This window comes from Amblyomma mixtum, chromosome 7, assembly GCF_055824585.1.
Source record: "Amblyomma mixtum isolate Tamu chromosome 7, ASM5582458v1, whole genome shotgun sequence".
In the NCBI taxonomy this organism is placed as follows: Eukaryota; Metazoa; Arthropoda; class Arachnida; order Ixodida; family Ixodidae; genus Amblyomma; species Amblyomma mixtum.
The window spans coordinates 44,692,061-44,710,315 of NC_143018.1; the positions used below are offsets into that span (position 1 = coordinate 44,692,061).

Here is an 18,255-nt window from a genome sequence, read left to right on the forward strand (position 1 = left end):
GACTTAAATGCACCAAGGCAGTGAACCTTCCAAAAATCCTGTCACACCAGTCGTGGGGTACAGATCGAGACTGCCTGCTGAGTCTTCTACATAGCGTAGTTCTGTGTCACATATAGTCTACGGCTCAGTAGTATAAGAGTCAGCACGAAAAAGCACCTTAAAAATGCTCGATGCATGCACTACCTGAGTCTGCGGTTGGCTATTGGTGATTTGCGTACAAGCCCAAAGGCCAATTTGTACGTTGAGGCGGACTGATGGCCACTTGAACGACGGCAGAAGTTTACAAGTATAGCATACGCTACGAAGGTATGATCTCATGTTGACCATCCATGCAACGCGCTATTGCGAAACCCAACCAGTACACTGCTGCTTTGAAAGCGGCCGTCTGAAACCCCACCTTTACCCATTAGAGTCGCCACACTTGTCCAAGACATGGACATACCAGTCTCCAATCTTCTGGTAACTTCCTTTAAAGACATAATTGCTCCCAGGGAAGTGCACCAAGTTGACAATGACACATCTTTTCGTGAGGTTGGCAAGCATAGGTTGCCAGTTGGCATAAAACAGCACTTCATGTCCCTACAAGCAAAGTACCAGTGAAGAGAGTATTACATTGATGCCCCCAAGACATCCTCAGTCTCATGTGTAGTTCATAGCTGTCAATTTTCCGAAAGAAAAACAATGAATAGACACAGGCATATTTACAGCAGAATGCCATGGTATCCTGTCGGCTGTTAGATCCATCCTGCAAAAGAAAATGTTAACCTCTGTTATTTACTCAGATTCCTTCAGTGTGATCATGGCCCTGTCGTGTGGGCAACCCTATAGTAACCCTGTAATGGATTCCCTCCTCAAATGTCTGATGTCTTCACACACATTCAACCTCAAAATTACAACATGCTGGGTACAAAGTCACTGTGGCATAAATGGAAATGAGCAAGCAGATAGGCTTGCTATATCAGCTGCCGAACTGAGTCGTATTGATGTAGACCATACCAGGACCTCAGGCCGCATATTAGGACTACTCTCCATAAAGAGTGGCTGCAGGACTGGGATGAACAAACAGGCAACAAACTACGCACAATAAAACCATGGATCAGAGGATATGCCACAGAAAAACAAAATAGACTCAAAGAAGTGTCTCTCTCCAGACTCAGGATAGGACATATATACATCACACCCACTCATCTTTTAGAGGACACAGTGGCACCACAGTGCGCAATGTGGAGCTCACATCTCAGTCGTCCACAAATTAATCATCTGCCCGATATTGAAAGCAGAAAGGCGGCAGAACTTCCCAGAACTAGACACATTCAGAATATCAGTGCATCCTTCTTTATTCTTAGGTGATGACTGCATGTTTTCATTGGATAGAGTTCTTAAATTTTAAACTCATGTAGGCTTTCTACAAGAGATCTCTTATTCCAAGTAACCTCAGCCCCTCCTCATCTCTGCGGAGAAGGCTGAACTTAGCCGTACCTGCCAGAGGCGTTGCCCTTTTTGTTCAAGTAACGACTGTGGTTGAGGTTACCTGGCTCCGTCTTTTATATTTATTATTTGTGTCTTTTACATTTAATAGTTTTAACGTAATTTTATGCGCTGCTCACCACTTTAAACCATTCCATCTCACGTACACCCTTCTGACACACTACAATCATGCATATATTCATTTTTCTTAGGCCTTATACGTCCGCTTTCTGTAACACGCGTACATACTTTAGCCTGAGCCAACTAAAAGCCTTTTGTTTAGTGCTTTCTGGCCTTAGATGCCCTTGTGCCAAAAAAAAAAACCCAGTATCAGTATGAGATAGTTTTGATTGTCGCAGTGTGCGCAATATTAGAACGAGAATAGTAATTTTCTTGGAGTGCTGATGACCATCGCCATATTCTCTCGAAGACTAAGTACTGTAATATTTGCTAAATTGTTCGGTCAAGGAAAACTTGCTTTTTGCTAAAATTGATTCAACTTAAAACAAACTTGCATTGTATACAATAGTGTTTGGCATGGGAATTTTACATAAGTTCTTTTAACTGAAATATGGTTAATTTGATGTTCATTCAAGTGGAATTTCACTGGGATGTGTATTGAGAGGCCTTTGTGTGTGCGTGCTTTAATTTACAAGAAATGTTTATATTTACAGGATAAATTCCCCTTTTTAACATTTTTTTTGGAATCGGGAGCTTGATACAAAACACAAGAACACTGCTCGAATGCAGCTCTCCGGCAGCTATAGAGGCCGCTACAAAACGGGTTTTGCTACTCCCAAAGTGCCGGACCTAATTGAACGTCATCAGTGCCATCTGTAGGGGTAAAATTCCTCACAGAATCTATACAATTTTTAGATCAGGCGCTGGCGGACTGGATAGCTGCGATCGACATAAGCAATTGCATGCATGTGGCAGTGTTCGAGATACTGTTTCAAATAGGCAAAATTAAAATACAAATAGCTACAAGCCATGCCTAGAAAATAGCCTATCAGCGAAATAATTTCCCGATCACAATTATATTTATGACTTTTAAGCAAATACGAAAACGTGCATCAAAGTCGTCAACGTGACTATATTTTGAGGACTTCTCTGCGCGTTGTTAAAGTCAAAACGGCTGCCGCGAAGCTGTGTAACTTGAACCCAAACGTAGAACTATACGGTTGGTACACAGGTGTTATTGTAAAAGAACGCTGCATGTTTTCGCTTAGCACCAAGAAAATTGGTCGTCACTGTAGTAGACAATGCTGTTTCCCAACACAATGCCTAATATTTGGTGCCGAAGAAGAAAACGGATAGCATCTCCAAGCAGACTTGGAAATATTCTATTTACTCTCATATTGTTTGAAATGTCATATAGTTTGACCTCTTGGCTTTGGGAACGTGAAAACGAATCAATAAGTTTAAATGTCAAGAGCGATACCGGCATAGCGCACCACATGCCCTATCTGACGTTGCACTCTGAGAAACTCATCAGTGGAGAAGCCCTTCCTCTGCTTTCCCTGCTATCTTCTCCATGTTTCGGTGACTTTGAAATGACGTTCTGTTGCTATTTCTTCCGCGCGTGAAATGGCGCGTAAAATCTTGCGCGCTTAAAATCACGGCTGACCTAAAAGCTCCAGGGAATGGTCGTCATCTTTCAGAAGAGACGACTGGCACCTCAGCTACAGCAAAGTGCTCCGCCAGCTGAAAACAGAGTCGGGCCGCTTTCACCGTCTTCCCCAACGCACCAAGTCTGATTTATTGTTGAAGCAGACGCATAGTAGCTTTGACAGCATCTCAGAAGGACTTCAGTTGTTCGAAAGCGGACACGCGTTCGATGTTGGAGCTATGTGCACCGACCAGTGCGGATTACGCGCAGTGTGCTTGAAGCGGACAAATGTCAGCCTCGTGCGTATATCAGCTTTTTGTAGTTTAAAATTAGTGTCTACGTCAACGCGTTGCGTTCGGCTAAATATCTGCCACGTAATATTTGTTTTGCTATAGCAAGAACGGCGCTTACCTGGCTTCTTCGACCGAGCGAGCAGCGACAAAAGTCTGTGTGGAAAACCCATAAAAAACGCATCACAATGAAAGAGAAGCTGCACGTTCCAGCAGGATAAAATGGTGCGACGGAAGGTTTCTGTTTTCATTCAGCCACCTCGTGACGATGTTTTGCGTTCATAAGCGAATAAAAGTTAATTACACAAACGGCAGAATCGGCAAGGGCGCTACCCCTTGACGTCACAATATAATAAGGGAACCAGGACACATTGGGTTGACTGGAAATCATGCTACCGATGCAGTGGCTCGAGGGTATACGTGGAGAAAAGAGCTGTTGACGATACTAAGCCTGACTCTGTGGAGTATGTATCGGAAACATGCTGGTATCCGCAGGACATATTCCACTCCTTCCCTCTCATTCAACCCACAGCAGGCAGCAGTCGGTTCGCTGGAGGCAATTGCAATCACTTACCCGTGAGTATATACCAACAACAATATACATCCGACGGTATACCGGGACAGTGTCCCTAGTGGCGAGACGAAGCAATCCTTTACCACGCAACATGGAGCTGCCAACACAGCAAACAACTCACTACGGTACTAAACGCCACACTGGAGTAGTCGGAGGCAGCTCTATTCTGCTGCAAGCCGGCTGACCAACACGGGCTAGTTTACCGAGCAAACACCGCCACCCTGGACTGGGGACTCAATTACACGACTCTCATGGACGGTCTTTCAAATGAGCAATAAAAAATCTTTATTCGTTCATCTCTCGTACAGTTTATGATAGATAAATGTCTGTTTTCCTCCATGTTCCTCGCTACGTAAGAAATTATCGCGAATTCTAGAAACATATTGTTTATTCCGCACTATTCGCAAGCTATTACATGAGCAACTACCCTTTGCAAAAGCTGTACTGCCTGAATACCATTCGAAATGGGCAGAGTGCCATCTGGTCACGTCGGCACAAACCGCCTCATTCCAGTACCCATTCTGGGACCGAGATGGCGTGTCTTCGAATCGAATTCAAGCCTATGCTGATGCCGCGTGTACTTTATTTTCAATTGGTGTGGATGGACGGACGGTCTAAAATCTGCGAACAAAAGGTGAAAATGCATTCCTGCATTAAAAACTCAGCAAAGCGGACATCCATGCCAAAACCACGGTGTGAGGAGACGCCCTCGTCCGAATGACACTCTCGGTGTGCCCTGGTAAGAAACTTGCTACTAGCCGGAGTTCCCGTATTTAACCCCAGCGACGAAGGCCGCGTTTCGCTGGAGGCAAAACGCAAAAGGTGCTCCAGTACTCTGTGATGTCAGTGGACGTTAAAGATTTCTAAGAGGTCAATATGTTGTTCTTGTTGCCTCACAATGGCACGTACCCTCGGTTGGGAATTGGCCAGTGTTTGGTGCAGATCCAAACAGTAAAAACACTCATCCAGGTTTATCTCAAGTGGCTCTTAAAGGGCCACTGACCAGGGTCCGGACATTTTTGAAAAACAAGCCCACTCCATGGATGAGGCATCGAAGATAACCTCTGCAAAACACTAGAGCCATGCGCGAACCAAAAAGCAGCGAAAATTCAAATCAAAGCCCGTTCGGTCTTTCCTTCAACAAAAATGTCCCCGCCCCACTAGTCTGAACCACTTTGACGTCATGGGAGTTACTTTCGCTAAAGGCATTCCATTGGTGCATCGTTCTGACTGACGGGAGAAGGTTGTGCGTAGCCTTGGCGTCGCGTCGTCTGATCAACGCTTTCCGCAGCGCCTTCTGTTTTGGCACATGCTTACAAACCCGCATGAAGGAACAACAACAACAACAAAAACAACTGTGGAGGGAGCGTACGGCGACAGCCTTGAACCCTAGCCATAAAAAGTAAAAAATAGTCAAACTGAGTGAGCCGGTTCGACCCCGGGACGCTCTGCATGCGCGCTTCCTTCTCAATTTTTTTTCTTCCATGCAAGCCCCCCAAAACAACGTTTTAATTACTTGTGCAGTAGAGCCTTTCCCTCGCTCGCCCACTTGACCGCTCCGCACACACACCACTTATACTTCGTGCATCTTGCCTACGCCTTGACTCCAATGAACGACATGAGCTTAGGAGCGGAGAAAAGACACAAACGCACAGAACACAAACACACATGGAGAAAAGCAAACGGGCGGTTGCCGGGTCCGCGCTTCACCGCGTGTTTCGAACAAAACCGACTTCCGCCCCTCCGGTCGTGAAACGATGGAGAGGCCTAAAAAAAAATGAAAAGGTGGCTCGCTAACTGGGGATGACAAACATATGTATGAAAGGATGCGCTCGCTATCAAGTCTAGGTGGCCGAGCCGATCGCGCCTCTCGATCGTTCAGTGTGCGGAGAAAATGCAACGACGCTTTTTCGTCGTTGGAAGCGCACGCAGCGGCTGGATTCGAACCACGATCCGGCACAGATTTCCTGGAGATTATGAGTTGAGTCGTGTCCGGCTCCAACGCATCGGCCTTCCTGACACAACGGTAAAGAATGTGGTGGTTTGCGGAAGACACTTCGCGCCGAACGACTGCGTCCACGACACAAGCGACTGGGGAGAGGAGGGGCAGAGAAAAAAAAAACGCGACCAAACACCGCGAGGAGACCCAAACCGGGTAGCAAGCAAAAACCAAGAAAAGAATTCTATTCAAGGCGGGGCCATGACGTAGACTTGTGACGCACTCCACGAGACACCACGCCTCCGGCTAACATCGGAGTAGGAAGGTTGATTTTGCCTTTCGGAGCCTACTCGATGAGGCGCGGGAGAGAAAAATCTCGAGGAAGGAGCAAAAGGAGAGGAGGCTCGCTCCAAGAGAGGTAGAGAGTGTTTTCGACCAGAGGGTAGTCAAGGGCCCTGTAAATAAAAATAGAGGAATCTGTAAAAAAAAATCACGAATTTTGCGAGATGTTGAGGAAATCGGAATGAAAATCGAGGAAACGAAGCGGGGTGCTTTGTATAACTAAATTTTAGGGCAATAATCACAAACGAAATAATTTTGAGAGAAAAGTGAAGGCATCGAGAAGTTAACACAAAAATCTCCGAGTTTCAATAATATACTTGTGAAGAAGCTGACACACCTGGTTAAGGGCATGCCCTTTAACGATTGCACCGAAGAAGGGAAGGATGGGAAGAGTTAACGGCAGCCCTAGTTGACCGAGAGGGTTTTGCAAAAACTTAATTCTGTGCTGTGCAAACCGCCGGCAGTAGAGGGTGAAATGATGTATCGTTTCAACGTCCGCGCATGACGCACATAGATTCGACGGCGTGAACCCAGAACGGCATAAATAAAGATTAAGTCATGGAATCCTGCAGCGCAACGGCTGCAAGGCAACGGCAAGGCTACGCCAAGGCAACGGCTGCAGCAGGACGGATATGACCCGATTTCAGGAAGAGTGCTCCACGGAAGATTCTTTTTCGTTTACCAAAAGTCATGCTAACGTTCAGGCCTGTTTTTTCACCACAACCACATATGTGATTGCTCCGCATATTCGAAGGAACAGCGACAGCATAGCAGTTCAGGCATCTGTAAATTACTACATCCATTTCCAAATGTCGTCATGCTGCCTTGTCCCTGCAGCCTCTGCTATTGTGTTTTGGCGAACGTTCTTACCCAACGACATTGACGTCTGGAGGAATTTAGTTGTATTTGGACTGTTTATGGAGAAATATATCCGCTGAATATTAATTCCTATAACCTTACAACAAGACGGTTTCAGGAACGGCGTCAGGATCTTGACAGCGGCATGGACAGTCAACTTTTGCGGAGACGTGATGGCGCTGTTTTTTCATTGCTGTTCACAAAAATAAGAACAAAATATAAAATGAACAAACTACAGCCGCGATAGTTTCACATACTCGTTTGCAGGCAAATGGGTCTAAGGAGGGTTGAAGGAAAAGCGAGAGATCTTCTTTTAACAGCCCTCAAATTATGAGGGTGGTGGACGCCACCCCTCGCCTCTCGTTGGCGCCGTCATTGGCGCTTCTCGATGATCTGTTGAAAAAGAAAACTTTTCAGCACATATTAGTGAGCGCGTTTCAGAAAACATTGCAACGTCGCCGCCGTAGCCGCGAATCCATTCGGTACATTTGTGGTCAGCACGTGAACACTGCAGGAGACGGAAAACCGAAACTAAACGCCGTCGCGGCGGCTCCGTTTTATGTTTTCTGAAAAATCGGTAGCTCGCTTTACATTGGCTTTCTGCCTCGCAAAATTTTGGTACTGGTATTCCGTTTTGTGTGCACATTTTTGATGCACTCTGTTGCGCCGATACTCCTAGGTGTCACTTAACAGCGTGTTGTGGGTGCGTGGTGTGTTAACTGTGTTATTAACCTAGTTGATAAAGGACACAGGACAAACATTTTAGAAACGGCTGTAACAGCCATCCTTGGCTCAGCAAGCATCTCGGGGCTCCCAACCACTCAAATAAACACTTCAGCATCCTTTTCAAGATTGAGACAGTGGTTCAGGTGTATCACTGTATGAAGAGAAGCGCATTGTGAGAAAATTAAGTCTCTGGAGAATACCGGCTTCCCTTAAAAAGCTAAAAACATTCGGTATACCAACAAGTGCATCTTCGCCTAAAATAATGCTGGATGAAAAGGAATGTGTTCTTTGTATAATGTAGTATAGTATTTTTTTTTCTCATTGATTTAAGTTTTGCGCATGAGAATAATATGTGGCTTACTGCAAGTTCATGTCCGCACTTTTCACAAGCAGGTGTTTCTTCTTTTGTAAATACGAAGTTGTGTTTGAGACGTGTGTGTACAATACGGAGACTTCGTATTTACTTTTACCGGCTTAGTGAACGAGCGCGACATATGACAAAATGCTGAGTGTCCACATGAGAAGGTCAGCTCATTTGCGCATATGAGTTGCGAAGTAATCTGAAATACAATAAATAAACCACCGGCCGTTTTCAGAGCTCTTGTCTCAGCGGCGTTTCGGTGGAGGAAGACTCAAGGGCTTCAATTGCTTACGCCCAAAGCAGCTGCAATGCAGTTCGATGGCGAAATAGGAAAATTAACACAGAGAGCACGCACGGACGGCATTCGACCGCCGCCTGCAGATTCCAGCAGCCGTAAACGCTTGCACCCGGCCATGCTGGCAAAGCTGCGACATCAGGCGCATTCCAAACGGCGATTCAAAGCAGAATCCCGGAACGGGTATGGAGCACAGTGTCCGTCTCGGCCGATAACAACTCAACATTTCATTCTAATCGCTCACTGACGGCTAATTTTTGGTTAATAGAGCAAAAACACTTGAACCGCATGGTTGTATGAAATGCGCCGCTGAATTATCGTTAGAGCAGCTAGGAAACTGCCCCCCCCCCCCCCCCCCCCCAAAAAAAAAAAAGAAGAAAGCATTGGTTTTGGAAACGGGAAAGGAACGATTAACCTAATACGGAGCCCCTCACTTAGGCGTCCCTCATATCCTCTGTCTGGCTTCGGAAAATCGTGCCCCCCTGTTAACATTTTTTCTTTCCACTCGGCGTAGACTTACAGCGCCTCGTGAGAGATAGGAGTGAAAGAAGGAAAAAAGAAAGTGGCAAGAGGCATAGTATTGGGGGATCTGAATATATTTTGAACACCAGCGGTTCTTTAACGTGCCTCAACATCGTGCAGTACACAGAAGTCAGGTTCTGTTTCCATCAATAAGGCGCGGGCCATGTAGTGGAATTCTTTCAGATTTCCTTCAACCAATGAAGGAAAAATGAAAGAAGTGCAGTATTCGAAGGCGCTGAATACATTTAGACCATCATCGGTTCTTTAATGTGCGTAGACATCGCACAGCACATAGAAAACTTGGTTTCGCCTCCATCAATCAGCGGCGGTCCATGTAGAGGAATGCTGTTAGATTTCCTAGATACCATGAAGGAAAAAAGAAAAAGGCTTAGTATTGGAAGGCACTGAATTCATTTAGACTATCAGCGGTTCTTTAACGTGCATAGACTTCGCACATTGCAGAGAAGACTTCGGTTTTGCGTCCATCAATCAGCGGCGGGCAATGTAGTGAAATGCTGTTAGATTTCCTTCATCCCAAGAAGGATAAAAGAAAAAGGCTTGTTATTGGAAGACACTGAATACATTAAGGCCACCAGCGGTTCTTTAACGGGCATAGACATTGCATAGTACAGAGAAAACTTTCGTTTTGCGTCAATCAATAAGAGGCGGGACATGTAGTGGAATGCTGTTAGATTTCCTTGATCCCATGAAGGAAAAAAGAAAAAGGCGCAGCATTGGAATGTGCTGGATACATTTAGACCACCAACGGTTCTTTAAAATGCATAGACATCGCACAGTATAGAATAGAGTTGGGTATTGCCTCCATCAATAAGCGGCGGGCCATGTAGCGGTTTGTTGTTATATTTCCTTCAGCACTGGTAGGAAAAAAGAAAAAGGCGTAGTATTGGACGGCGCTGAATACATTTAGACCACAAGCAGTTCTTTAATGTGCCTTGACATCGCACAGTACACGGTAGAGTTGGGTTTCGCCCCAAATCCAAATACGGCGGCCCATGTCGTGGAATGCTGTCAGATTTTCTACACCCTATGAGCGGGCAGCACTTCACAGCTCATTGTACGTTGGTATGTTGCGCGTTTATAAGAATACCTATGTTTGCAGCGGCCATGTTACACCCTTCTTACACTTTCAGTTAGGCTTCACTTGCAGACGGCTTAGCCAAGTCCAACATTCTTGGACAAAAATTTTAAATATTGAAAAAGTGTAAGGTAGTAGTATAGAAATATTGAAGGAAATGGTCTATTGTTCCGGTATGTAGCAAAATATTTCTTTTATATGTGCTTCAATCGCTCGCATTGTGCAGTTAATACTACCATAAAAATCAATGGGGAACAATTTTCATCACAGCAAAAACGTGAATAACAAAAACAAATTCAAGCGTGCTGACGGAAGTTGTGCGGATATATCGATTGTTTTAGTGAAACCTTACAATATATGCTCATAAACTTTATCCGGCTAAAAAATCCTTTTCTCCAGAATTCTTTGGTATGAGGTGCTCAGTTTCGCTAAAGCGTTCTGCATATAAAAGTAGAAGTGTGGTTCACATTGTGGGATGTCGTTTCTGCTGTAGGACGGATCCCAACATAAAAACTTAACTGCTTATTCCATTAGCGGTGGCAGCGGACGAGCATCAGCACTACGCTCGTCTCGGTAGTGGAAGGAAAAAGCCGCTCTTCCCACCCGGCAACCTGTTTTTGTAGCCACCGTCGGCGACGCATGCATCGGGTGACGCAGCGGTGGTGCTGTGTTTTATCGGTAACGCAGTCCAGCGTGTAGCCGTGTTGCGTTGGGCCGGATGATAACAAGGCGGAGGCTGCGCGGAAATATGCGCAGAGTGTGCCGCCACATCATCCCCCCCCCCCCCCCCTTCCCCCCGCGGAGTGGAGAGCCCTCGGGGCTTGCAAAAATCTGTGCAGCGTACCCGACGTCCATAGCGTGTAGTGACTGAAGCAGGTTGCAATGTCGGGGGTCGTAGATGGACGCCTATGGGTGCACTGGTATTTCCTGGTTCGGCGGAATCGATGTAGGCTGGCTTCAACCGGTCGATAGAGACGCGGACCTCGTTCTCGTTAACGCGTGGGGTGAAGTTTTTGTCGTCGCGACGGAGAACTGGATAGGGTCCGCTGTAAGGTGGCTGGAAAGGCCTGCGGGCGGTGCCGTCGCGGAGGAAGGTGTGCGTGCGCGTTCCCAGATCCTTGAAGACGAAAGGGGCGGTCTTACAGTGGTGAGCTGTGGGTGACGGGCGAAGGGCAGCCATGGTGCGTTGGAGCCTGGCGAAAAAATCGGTGGGATCTGACATCGGGGTGGTGGATGGCGGTGCAGCAAGAAATTCGCCTGGGAGACGGAGTGGTTCCCCGTAGACCAGCCCTGCGGATGTTGCCTGAATGCCCGGCTTGAATGTGGCGCGAAGACCAAGGGCGACGGCTGGAATGGCTTCGAGCCAGGTTGAGTCCGGGTGGCACATGGTTGCTGCTTTGAACTTTCGGTGGAAACTCTCGATCATCCTGTTGGCGCAGGGGTTCATTCTAGCTTTCATTGTGAACAAGGCTCCCGTAGCGGAGCCGAAACATCTCTTTTTGCTTTTGTTTAACGATTGGTCGCCGCTTGTTATCTCCCGCCATGAATTTTCCTGACCAGACGGGTTTCCGTCGAACCATAGATTTCAAATGGAAATGATGTCTTGCTGCGTCAGCTGCCAAACTCCGTCTTATTGATGTAAACCAACTTCAATACGAGAACCTCAGGCCACATGTTAGGACTGCACTCATCAGAGTGGCAGGAGGATTTTGATAAACAAACCAATAACAAAATACACACATTAAAACCAACGATTGGAAGGTATATGCCGTAGAAAAACAAAGTAGATTCAAAGAAGTTGCTCTCTGCAGACTGAGGATAGGACATACATACATCACACAGTCACATCTTTTAAAGGCAACACCGGCACCACAGTGCGTGATATGTGGAGCCCGCATCTCAGTTGTCCAGGAAATCATCATGTGCCCGAGATTGGAGACAAAGTAGACAACATTTCCCAGAAATATACACATTTAGACTACCAATGCACCCTTCTTTATTTTTAGATGATGAACGCGTGTTTTCGCCGCCGCGGTGGCTCAGTGGCTATGGTGCTCGGCTGCTGGCCCGAAAGACGCGGGTTCGATCCGGGCCGCGGCGGCTGAATTTCTTTGGAGGAGAAATTCGAGGCCCGTGTACTCTGCGATGTCAGTGCACGTTAAAGAACCCCAGGTGGGCAAAATTTCCGGAGCCCTCCACTACGGCGTCTCTCATAGCCTTAGTCGCGTTGGGACGTTAAACCCCATAAACAAACAAACAATAAACAAACGAACGCGTGTTTTCATTGGATAGGGTTCTTAAATTTTTAACACATGTCGACTTCTTGCAAGACATCTCTTATTTCGTGTAACGTAAGCCCCTCGTCATTGCTGAGGAGAAGGCTTAGCTTAGCCGTAGCTGCCAGATGCCTAGCCCTTCTTGCTCAACCAAGGACTAAGGTTTAGGCTAACTGGCTTCGTCTTTTATGTATAACACCTCTTACCAGAACTTTCAGGCGCTGTAGACCACTTTGGGCCATTCCACATGACTTATACATCTTCTTGACACACCATAATCATGAGCATGCTAGCTACTCGTACGCCCTATACACCCGGTGGTGATTTTAACATGTGCCATATTTTAGCCTGATCCGATCAATAACATTGTCCAGAAGAGCAAGAGCAAGAACATTGTGTCTGGCGCGTTTTGGCCTTGATGCCCTTGCGTCAAAAAATCTAGCATCATTATCATGAACATGCTTGTAAGAGGAACGCGTTTGAGTTTTAAGCATTATACACTAAAGCTGCGTGTTGTTTGCATTCGTGTTCTCTTCTTGAGAGCATGAACTCTATAGAATACCTAAAATAAGCTGATTTGTATTCAGCAATGCTTCTTTCACAGAAGTGAGTAAAAGAAGAAAACTGAGCCTCTGAAAGCATTGTTGTCGTAATGTAGAGTTGTGAGGACCCGAGAGAAATTTTATAATTAATCACCTGTTAAAGTGGCAATTTTTCAGTGTACTATTGAATGCACAATGTAAAAAGCGCAAATTTAACCACTCTTCCCGCTAAAGATAAAATATGAACCTCCCCACCTGGGGATTCAGCCGCAATCACTGTGGAGCTTCACTTGCGAGGTTTTCATGGTGAGTGACATCTATCTCCGCCCTGCCTTCCTTAGCACCGTTATGCCTTGAGACGGTCTATTTTTTCAATAAATTCGTTTCTCTCTGCCTCCGGCGCTTGTCTCTAACGTGCTTAGTTATTCGCAGACAAAGCATAAGAGTATACTTAGCCCGCTGTACTGTCAACAGATATCTTCGGTCTGTCACTAATGCTCCAGGGCACCGATTTTCCTTCTGGTTTTATACGATTCTGTGCAGGCTATGCCCAGTCAAAGGAACCGAGCGTTGTGCTTAGGAGTACACAAGAGCTGGAATGGCAACTTTGCCAGTCGGGTGGAAAGCCCTTGCCCACTGAAGATGGATCTATAAACTGTTCACACCGGAAATTTTATCCAAGTACAACTTCATGAAGGTTACTTTGCACGGTATCTTTATTCACTGTCCACTTTGTAGTTCTGCAGCGACGGCAAACGGATATTTTATACAACCCTAACATAAATGACAGTTCTGCTAATATCAAGCTGCGAAAATATTGCCACATAGTTTTGAAGCACATGCTAGGCCATGTTGTATAGCTCAAGTTTGGAATTTTATAGAATAAACAAAGGAATTCCTTTTGCTGTTTCGCCGGCATGGCACGACGAGCACCTATGCTGCAGATTTCTTTAAAAAATGTTCAATCCATGACACATTATGTAACATACTCGTGACCTACACTTCTTTTCAGTATATGACTCACTTGCTGGATAAACGAAAAATCTAAGGTAATTGCCAACGTCATGCAACATTATACTTCATATTTCAGGTTTCTGGTGTTTCAGTGTGGAGAAACAAAGTTCAATAATTGGGTGCCTTCGAAAATGTTAACAGAGATGCGGGCAAGTTCGTTTACCCTTAAGAATACAAAACATAGCGCTAGACACGGGACGAAAAAAGAACTGACGGAACATTGCGCTGCAGAACACGGTACTAAAAAGGTAGAAGAGCTCGTCAGCGGGGCGGTGGTCTGCCCTTCTTGCTCTTGGGAAGGTGCCCGGGCCCGGCCTATTCGTGTGTGCCTGTCAGTAAAGTTTCTGGCGGGCTGCAAACTTTATCGCGCCGTTTCGTCTCTTCTTTTCTCGTCCCGTGTGTCGCACTGTGTTTTCTAGCCTCATTTATTTGAAAATGTGCGGTGTGTAGAATTTTAACCACAAATTAAGCATCCTTTAAGGCAAAATCAATTCATTGTCTCATTTACTAGAACCGGACGCGCCCAAAGAAAAATCGCACAGCTGCTGGCTGCAAATTTTGCCATTTCATATTGGTCAAAAGGTTCTTTGGAGAAATATAGAAAGTAGGACTGTGTACCGATTGGTTTTATTGCTTTTTGCAATGAGGAGTTCGGCTTTGTTTTTTTTAGGACTCCCGTCTGCATTATACTTATTTTCCGTCACGAGAAAAGCACTGTAGAGCTAGGCTTACCGGCTTAGCGCACGGATAAACGAAAGCTATTATAGATGTAGTTTAACCATATAGCTCTCAATTCTGCCGTGGAGCCACCGTCAGGTTGCATGTTCTCCGTCGTCCAACGGTCGCGACCCTCTGGGTTCTTCTCTTGGCAGCCACCTTCTGACTGTGCATTCCTCCGCTATCGCCATGACATCCTTACCCGCTAGGCCACCTGCTGCCTCCAACCTTCTCTTTCTTCCTTCTGGCACTTACCATCTCCCTACAGACGGAAAATGCACGATGAAAGATAGAAGGTGGTAGCCACCACTTAGCAGAGTTGGGTGGTGGGAATTGAATTTAATAAACTTAAACGTGATCCACCTCGATTGATTGATGTGAGTTGGATTGGACTTAATTGGAAAACATTTTATTTCGTCAACAAGACCTTGATGATCGGACGGCCATGTTAGGTGGCCGCTAGTCCATGACTTGGCGACCTGGTTTGCCCATTCGACGGCCGGACTTGCGTATGCGGGTCTTAGCTGGCCAGCGCAGCCTCCTACCGCTTGAGAGAAGGGATTCGTACTAGCTCCGCCGGAGGCGGCTCTTCCCTACAGTCCCATAACATGTGGTCGTAAGTGGCGCGTTCGCCACAGCGGAAACAATGGGGTTCGTATTGCGTGGTGTAGATCAGTGAACTGCGCGGGGTTCGTTAGAGAGCGTGTCTGAAGCCGTCCCCACGTGGTGTCTTGTGCTTTGGACAACGTTTTAGCCGGAGGGGTATAAACTCGCCTGCCCAAGGTGTGAAGGTGGGTAATGTCATGAAAAGAGGTCATGCCGTCTCTCGTAAACCCAAGATGAACAGGCGAGCTCCCTGCCCGGTTGACGAAACTTCGCGCTTTATTAGGAGCTGCCTCGTTCGACGGATTGTCCCAGTGGGCCGGCACCCAAATCAGTTCGACCTCTCTGGGAAGTTGGGCTGTTTTTTTCAAGAATGCTAAGTGTGGTGGGTGCTATTCAGCCCCTCGCTAAATTGCGAACGGCGAATTTTGGGTTGCTAAAAAAAAATATCAGTGGTGGTATTAGGTATGACCAAAGCTACTGCGCCTTCTTTACGATCTCGGAGGACCTTGTTCTGATAGTCGGGGCTGCGAGCAGTCCGTTGTACCCATCCAACGCTACCAATGCGTAGGCCTTGTTGTGTTTGTATCACGCCACACCCACCTTACACCACTCCCAAGTGTTGTCCGTACTTTTCGTGCAGAGCGCGTGATCTGGCTAGACGACGGCCCTCATGGTGCTTGGGATGCATGTTCCTGGGGAGTGGTTTTATGAGCAGGTTCTTCCTAATATGTTTCGGTAGCTCAGTTTTTGCGTCTCCCCTCGGGGGTGCGTTGCCCATGCCTAGTCGGGAGAGAATGGCTCTGCTCGTACTGGTAAGAGTGTGTTAAAATAAATCACCAAGTAGTTATTGTATTACGACAGTGTAGATTCCACAGAAAAACGAAGAGCTATATTTATACAAGAAACACTTAACAGCTTAAGGTATAAAAAAATTACAGGAGAGTTACCGATGTGCAACTAGAATGACCTTTTTCCCAAAAGTGATATCCGCTGCTGAATTCGGAATTGTCTAGGACTACAGTGTCACTCTGGGGGGAACTTCTTTCGAGAGACCGCTTACATCAGTGACAGTCAATCTGTACGATCACAAAATGAACAAGGGAGGGGAAAACCTCAGTTTGCTAGAGCCAACGTTTCGACAAGGGGACTTGTCTTCGTCTGGGCAAAGCGTTCATCATCGGCAGGGATTATATAGGGCCTTCGCTCCGAGGAGGAAGGCCCCGGGGGTGGGGAAGGAAAGTGGTGTGGGAGGGGATGCGTGTCAGGAAGGGGAGGGAGGTGAATCATCATTCGCTAGGCTGCAATAGTGCAACAACCTATATCCGGGGGGTATGCAATGAACAAAAGGCTTTGAAGGGGCTGCGACGGGGGGGGGGGAGGCGCTGGGTGAACCTGCAAAACTCAGATAAAAGGATTAGTCAGCGTGGTACAGGGAAATGATAACAAGGGGAAAAAAAAAAGGGGGGGGGGGGGGGGGGCTGGCACTGGAAGGAGAAAGGAAGGGGGGCATTTCCAAGGAAGGACTAGGCAGGGGGGGGGGGGGGGAAATGGCTCGTGTTCAGAGAAAGCCAAAAAGTGGGGGCAGAGGGGGTAACAGGAGTGTCATGGTTTCCGAGAACTGGTAGCAGGGGATTAGGAGAAAAAGAAAAAAAAAAAAAGGTGAACAAAGGAAGAGGGTGACAAGGCCGGAAATGGGGTGGAAGATATGGCTTGGGAAGGGTGCAAGGAGCGACAATATACTTATGTGAGGTTCTAGGAAATAGTCTGACCACGTGCAAGACATTTGTTAATTTAAAATTATGCTGACCCTGGAATGTACCTGAGAGATTCCAGGTTTCCTCTGGACATGTTGATCCCTGTTGGTTGCAGTGTTTTAAATTTGTGGATTAGGAATGCTTCTCTGTATTTTCTGTCCCTAGTCGATTTGAAGCCTGACTGAAGAATGAACAATTTGAGTTCGTCGAATTTGTGATGGCGTTGATTAAAATGGGTCGACACTGCCTTCTGTTCATTCCGTGTTGTGTCAGCCCGGTGCCCGTTTAATCTGGCACTCATTGTTTGTCCGGTTTCTCCGATATATTGTTTCTGGCAGTAGGAGCACTGGAGCATGTAGATAATATTGGACGATGTGCAGTCAAAACTGGTCTTTATATCGAAACTGAAATCGCTTGCCGTACTTTTAACCGTAGTGTCCCTTTGTAAATGTTTGCATGTCTTGCATCTGGGTCGAGAGCATGAAGTTACTGTCGGTGGTGGTTTCTTACCGAGCCTAGCATGCACCAGGATGTCCCTCAGGTTTGTGTTGCGTCTGTATGTTACCCTTGGTGCGTCGGGAAATATTTTCTTGAGACGGTCGTTACCAGTTAAAATGGGGTGGTATTTCCGCAGGATATTGTTTATGTTTGGAAGCGCGTTTGAGTATTTCGTTATAAGTGCAGGAGGTCGTTGACTGTTAGCTTTTGTTCGTTTTTTAAGAACTACATCTCGTTTCAAAGTGGTTGCTCGTTGGAACGCATTATTAAGGGTTGTCTGTGGATGGTTTCTGGTGATTAGTGTGTTTTTTAGCGAGTGGAGGTGTTTCAGGTAGTCATCGTCGTCGCTACATATTCTTCTTAGTCTCGTTGCCTGTCCTACGAGTATACCTTGTTTGCAGTGTCTTGGATGATGGCTAGTGAAATCTAAGTATTGTTGTCGGTCAGTAGGCTTCCTATAAAGTGTGGTTTTGAGCTTGCTATTTTCTAAATGGACAGTGGTGTCAAGGAAATTGACTTGCGTTTTCGAGGAGTTGAAGGTGAATTTAATGCTGGAGTGGAATGAATTGAAATGTGTGACGAATGCCTTCAGGGTCTCAGCCCCATGCTCCCATATCATGAAAATATCGTCTATGTACCGCAGGTATATGAGTGGTTTTTTTAGAAATGAATTTAGAAGTTTAGATTCTAGTAGCGCCATAAAAATGTTCGCGTAGGTGGGTGCGAAGGGAGTGCCCATGCTTGTTCCAAATACTTGAAGGTAGTAAGA

The 18,255-nt window shown here is 46.3% G+C and overlaps 1 protein-coding gene across 1 annotated transcript; it reads right to left on the reverse strand.

Moving 5' to 3' along the window:
• Positions 1-399: 399 nt before the first annotated feature.
• On the reverse strand, positions 400-11,526 carry LOC149335863 (uncharacterized). Its single transcript, XM_089554032.1, has 2 exons — positions 10,924-11,526; positions 400-579 (listed from the first exon to the last, which is right to left on the reverse strand). The coding sequence occupies exons 1-2, from the start codon at positions 11,524-11,526 to the stop codon at positions 400-402; spliced, it is 783 nt and encodes a 260-aa protein (XP_089410158.1).
• Positions 11,527-18,255: the final 6,729 nt, after the last annotated feature.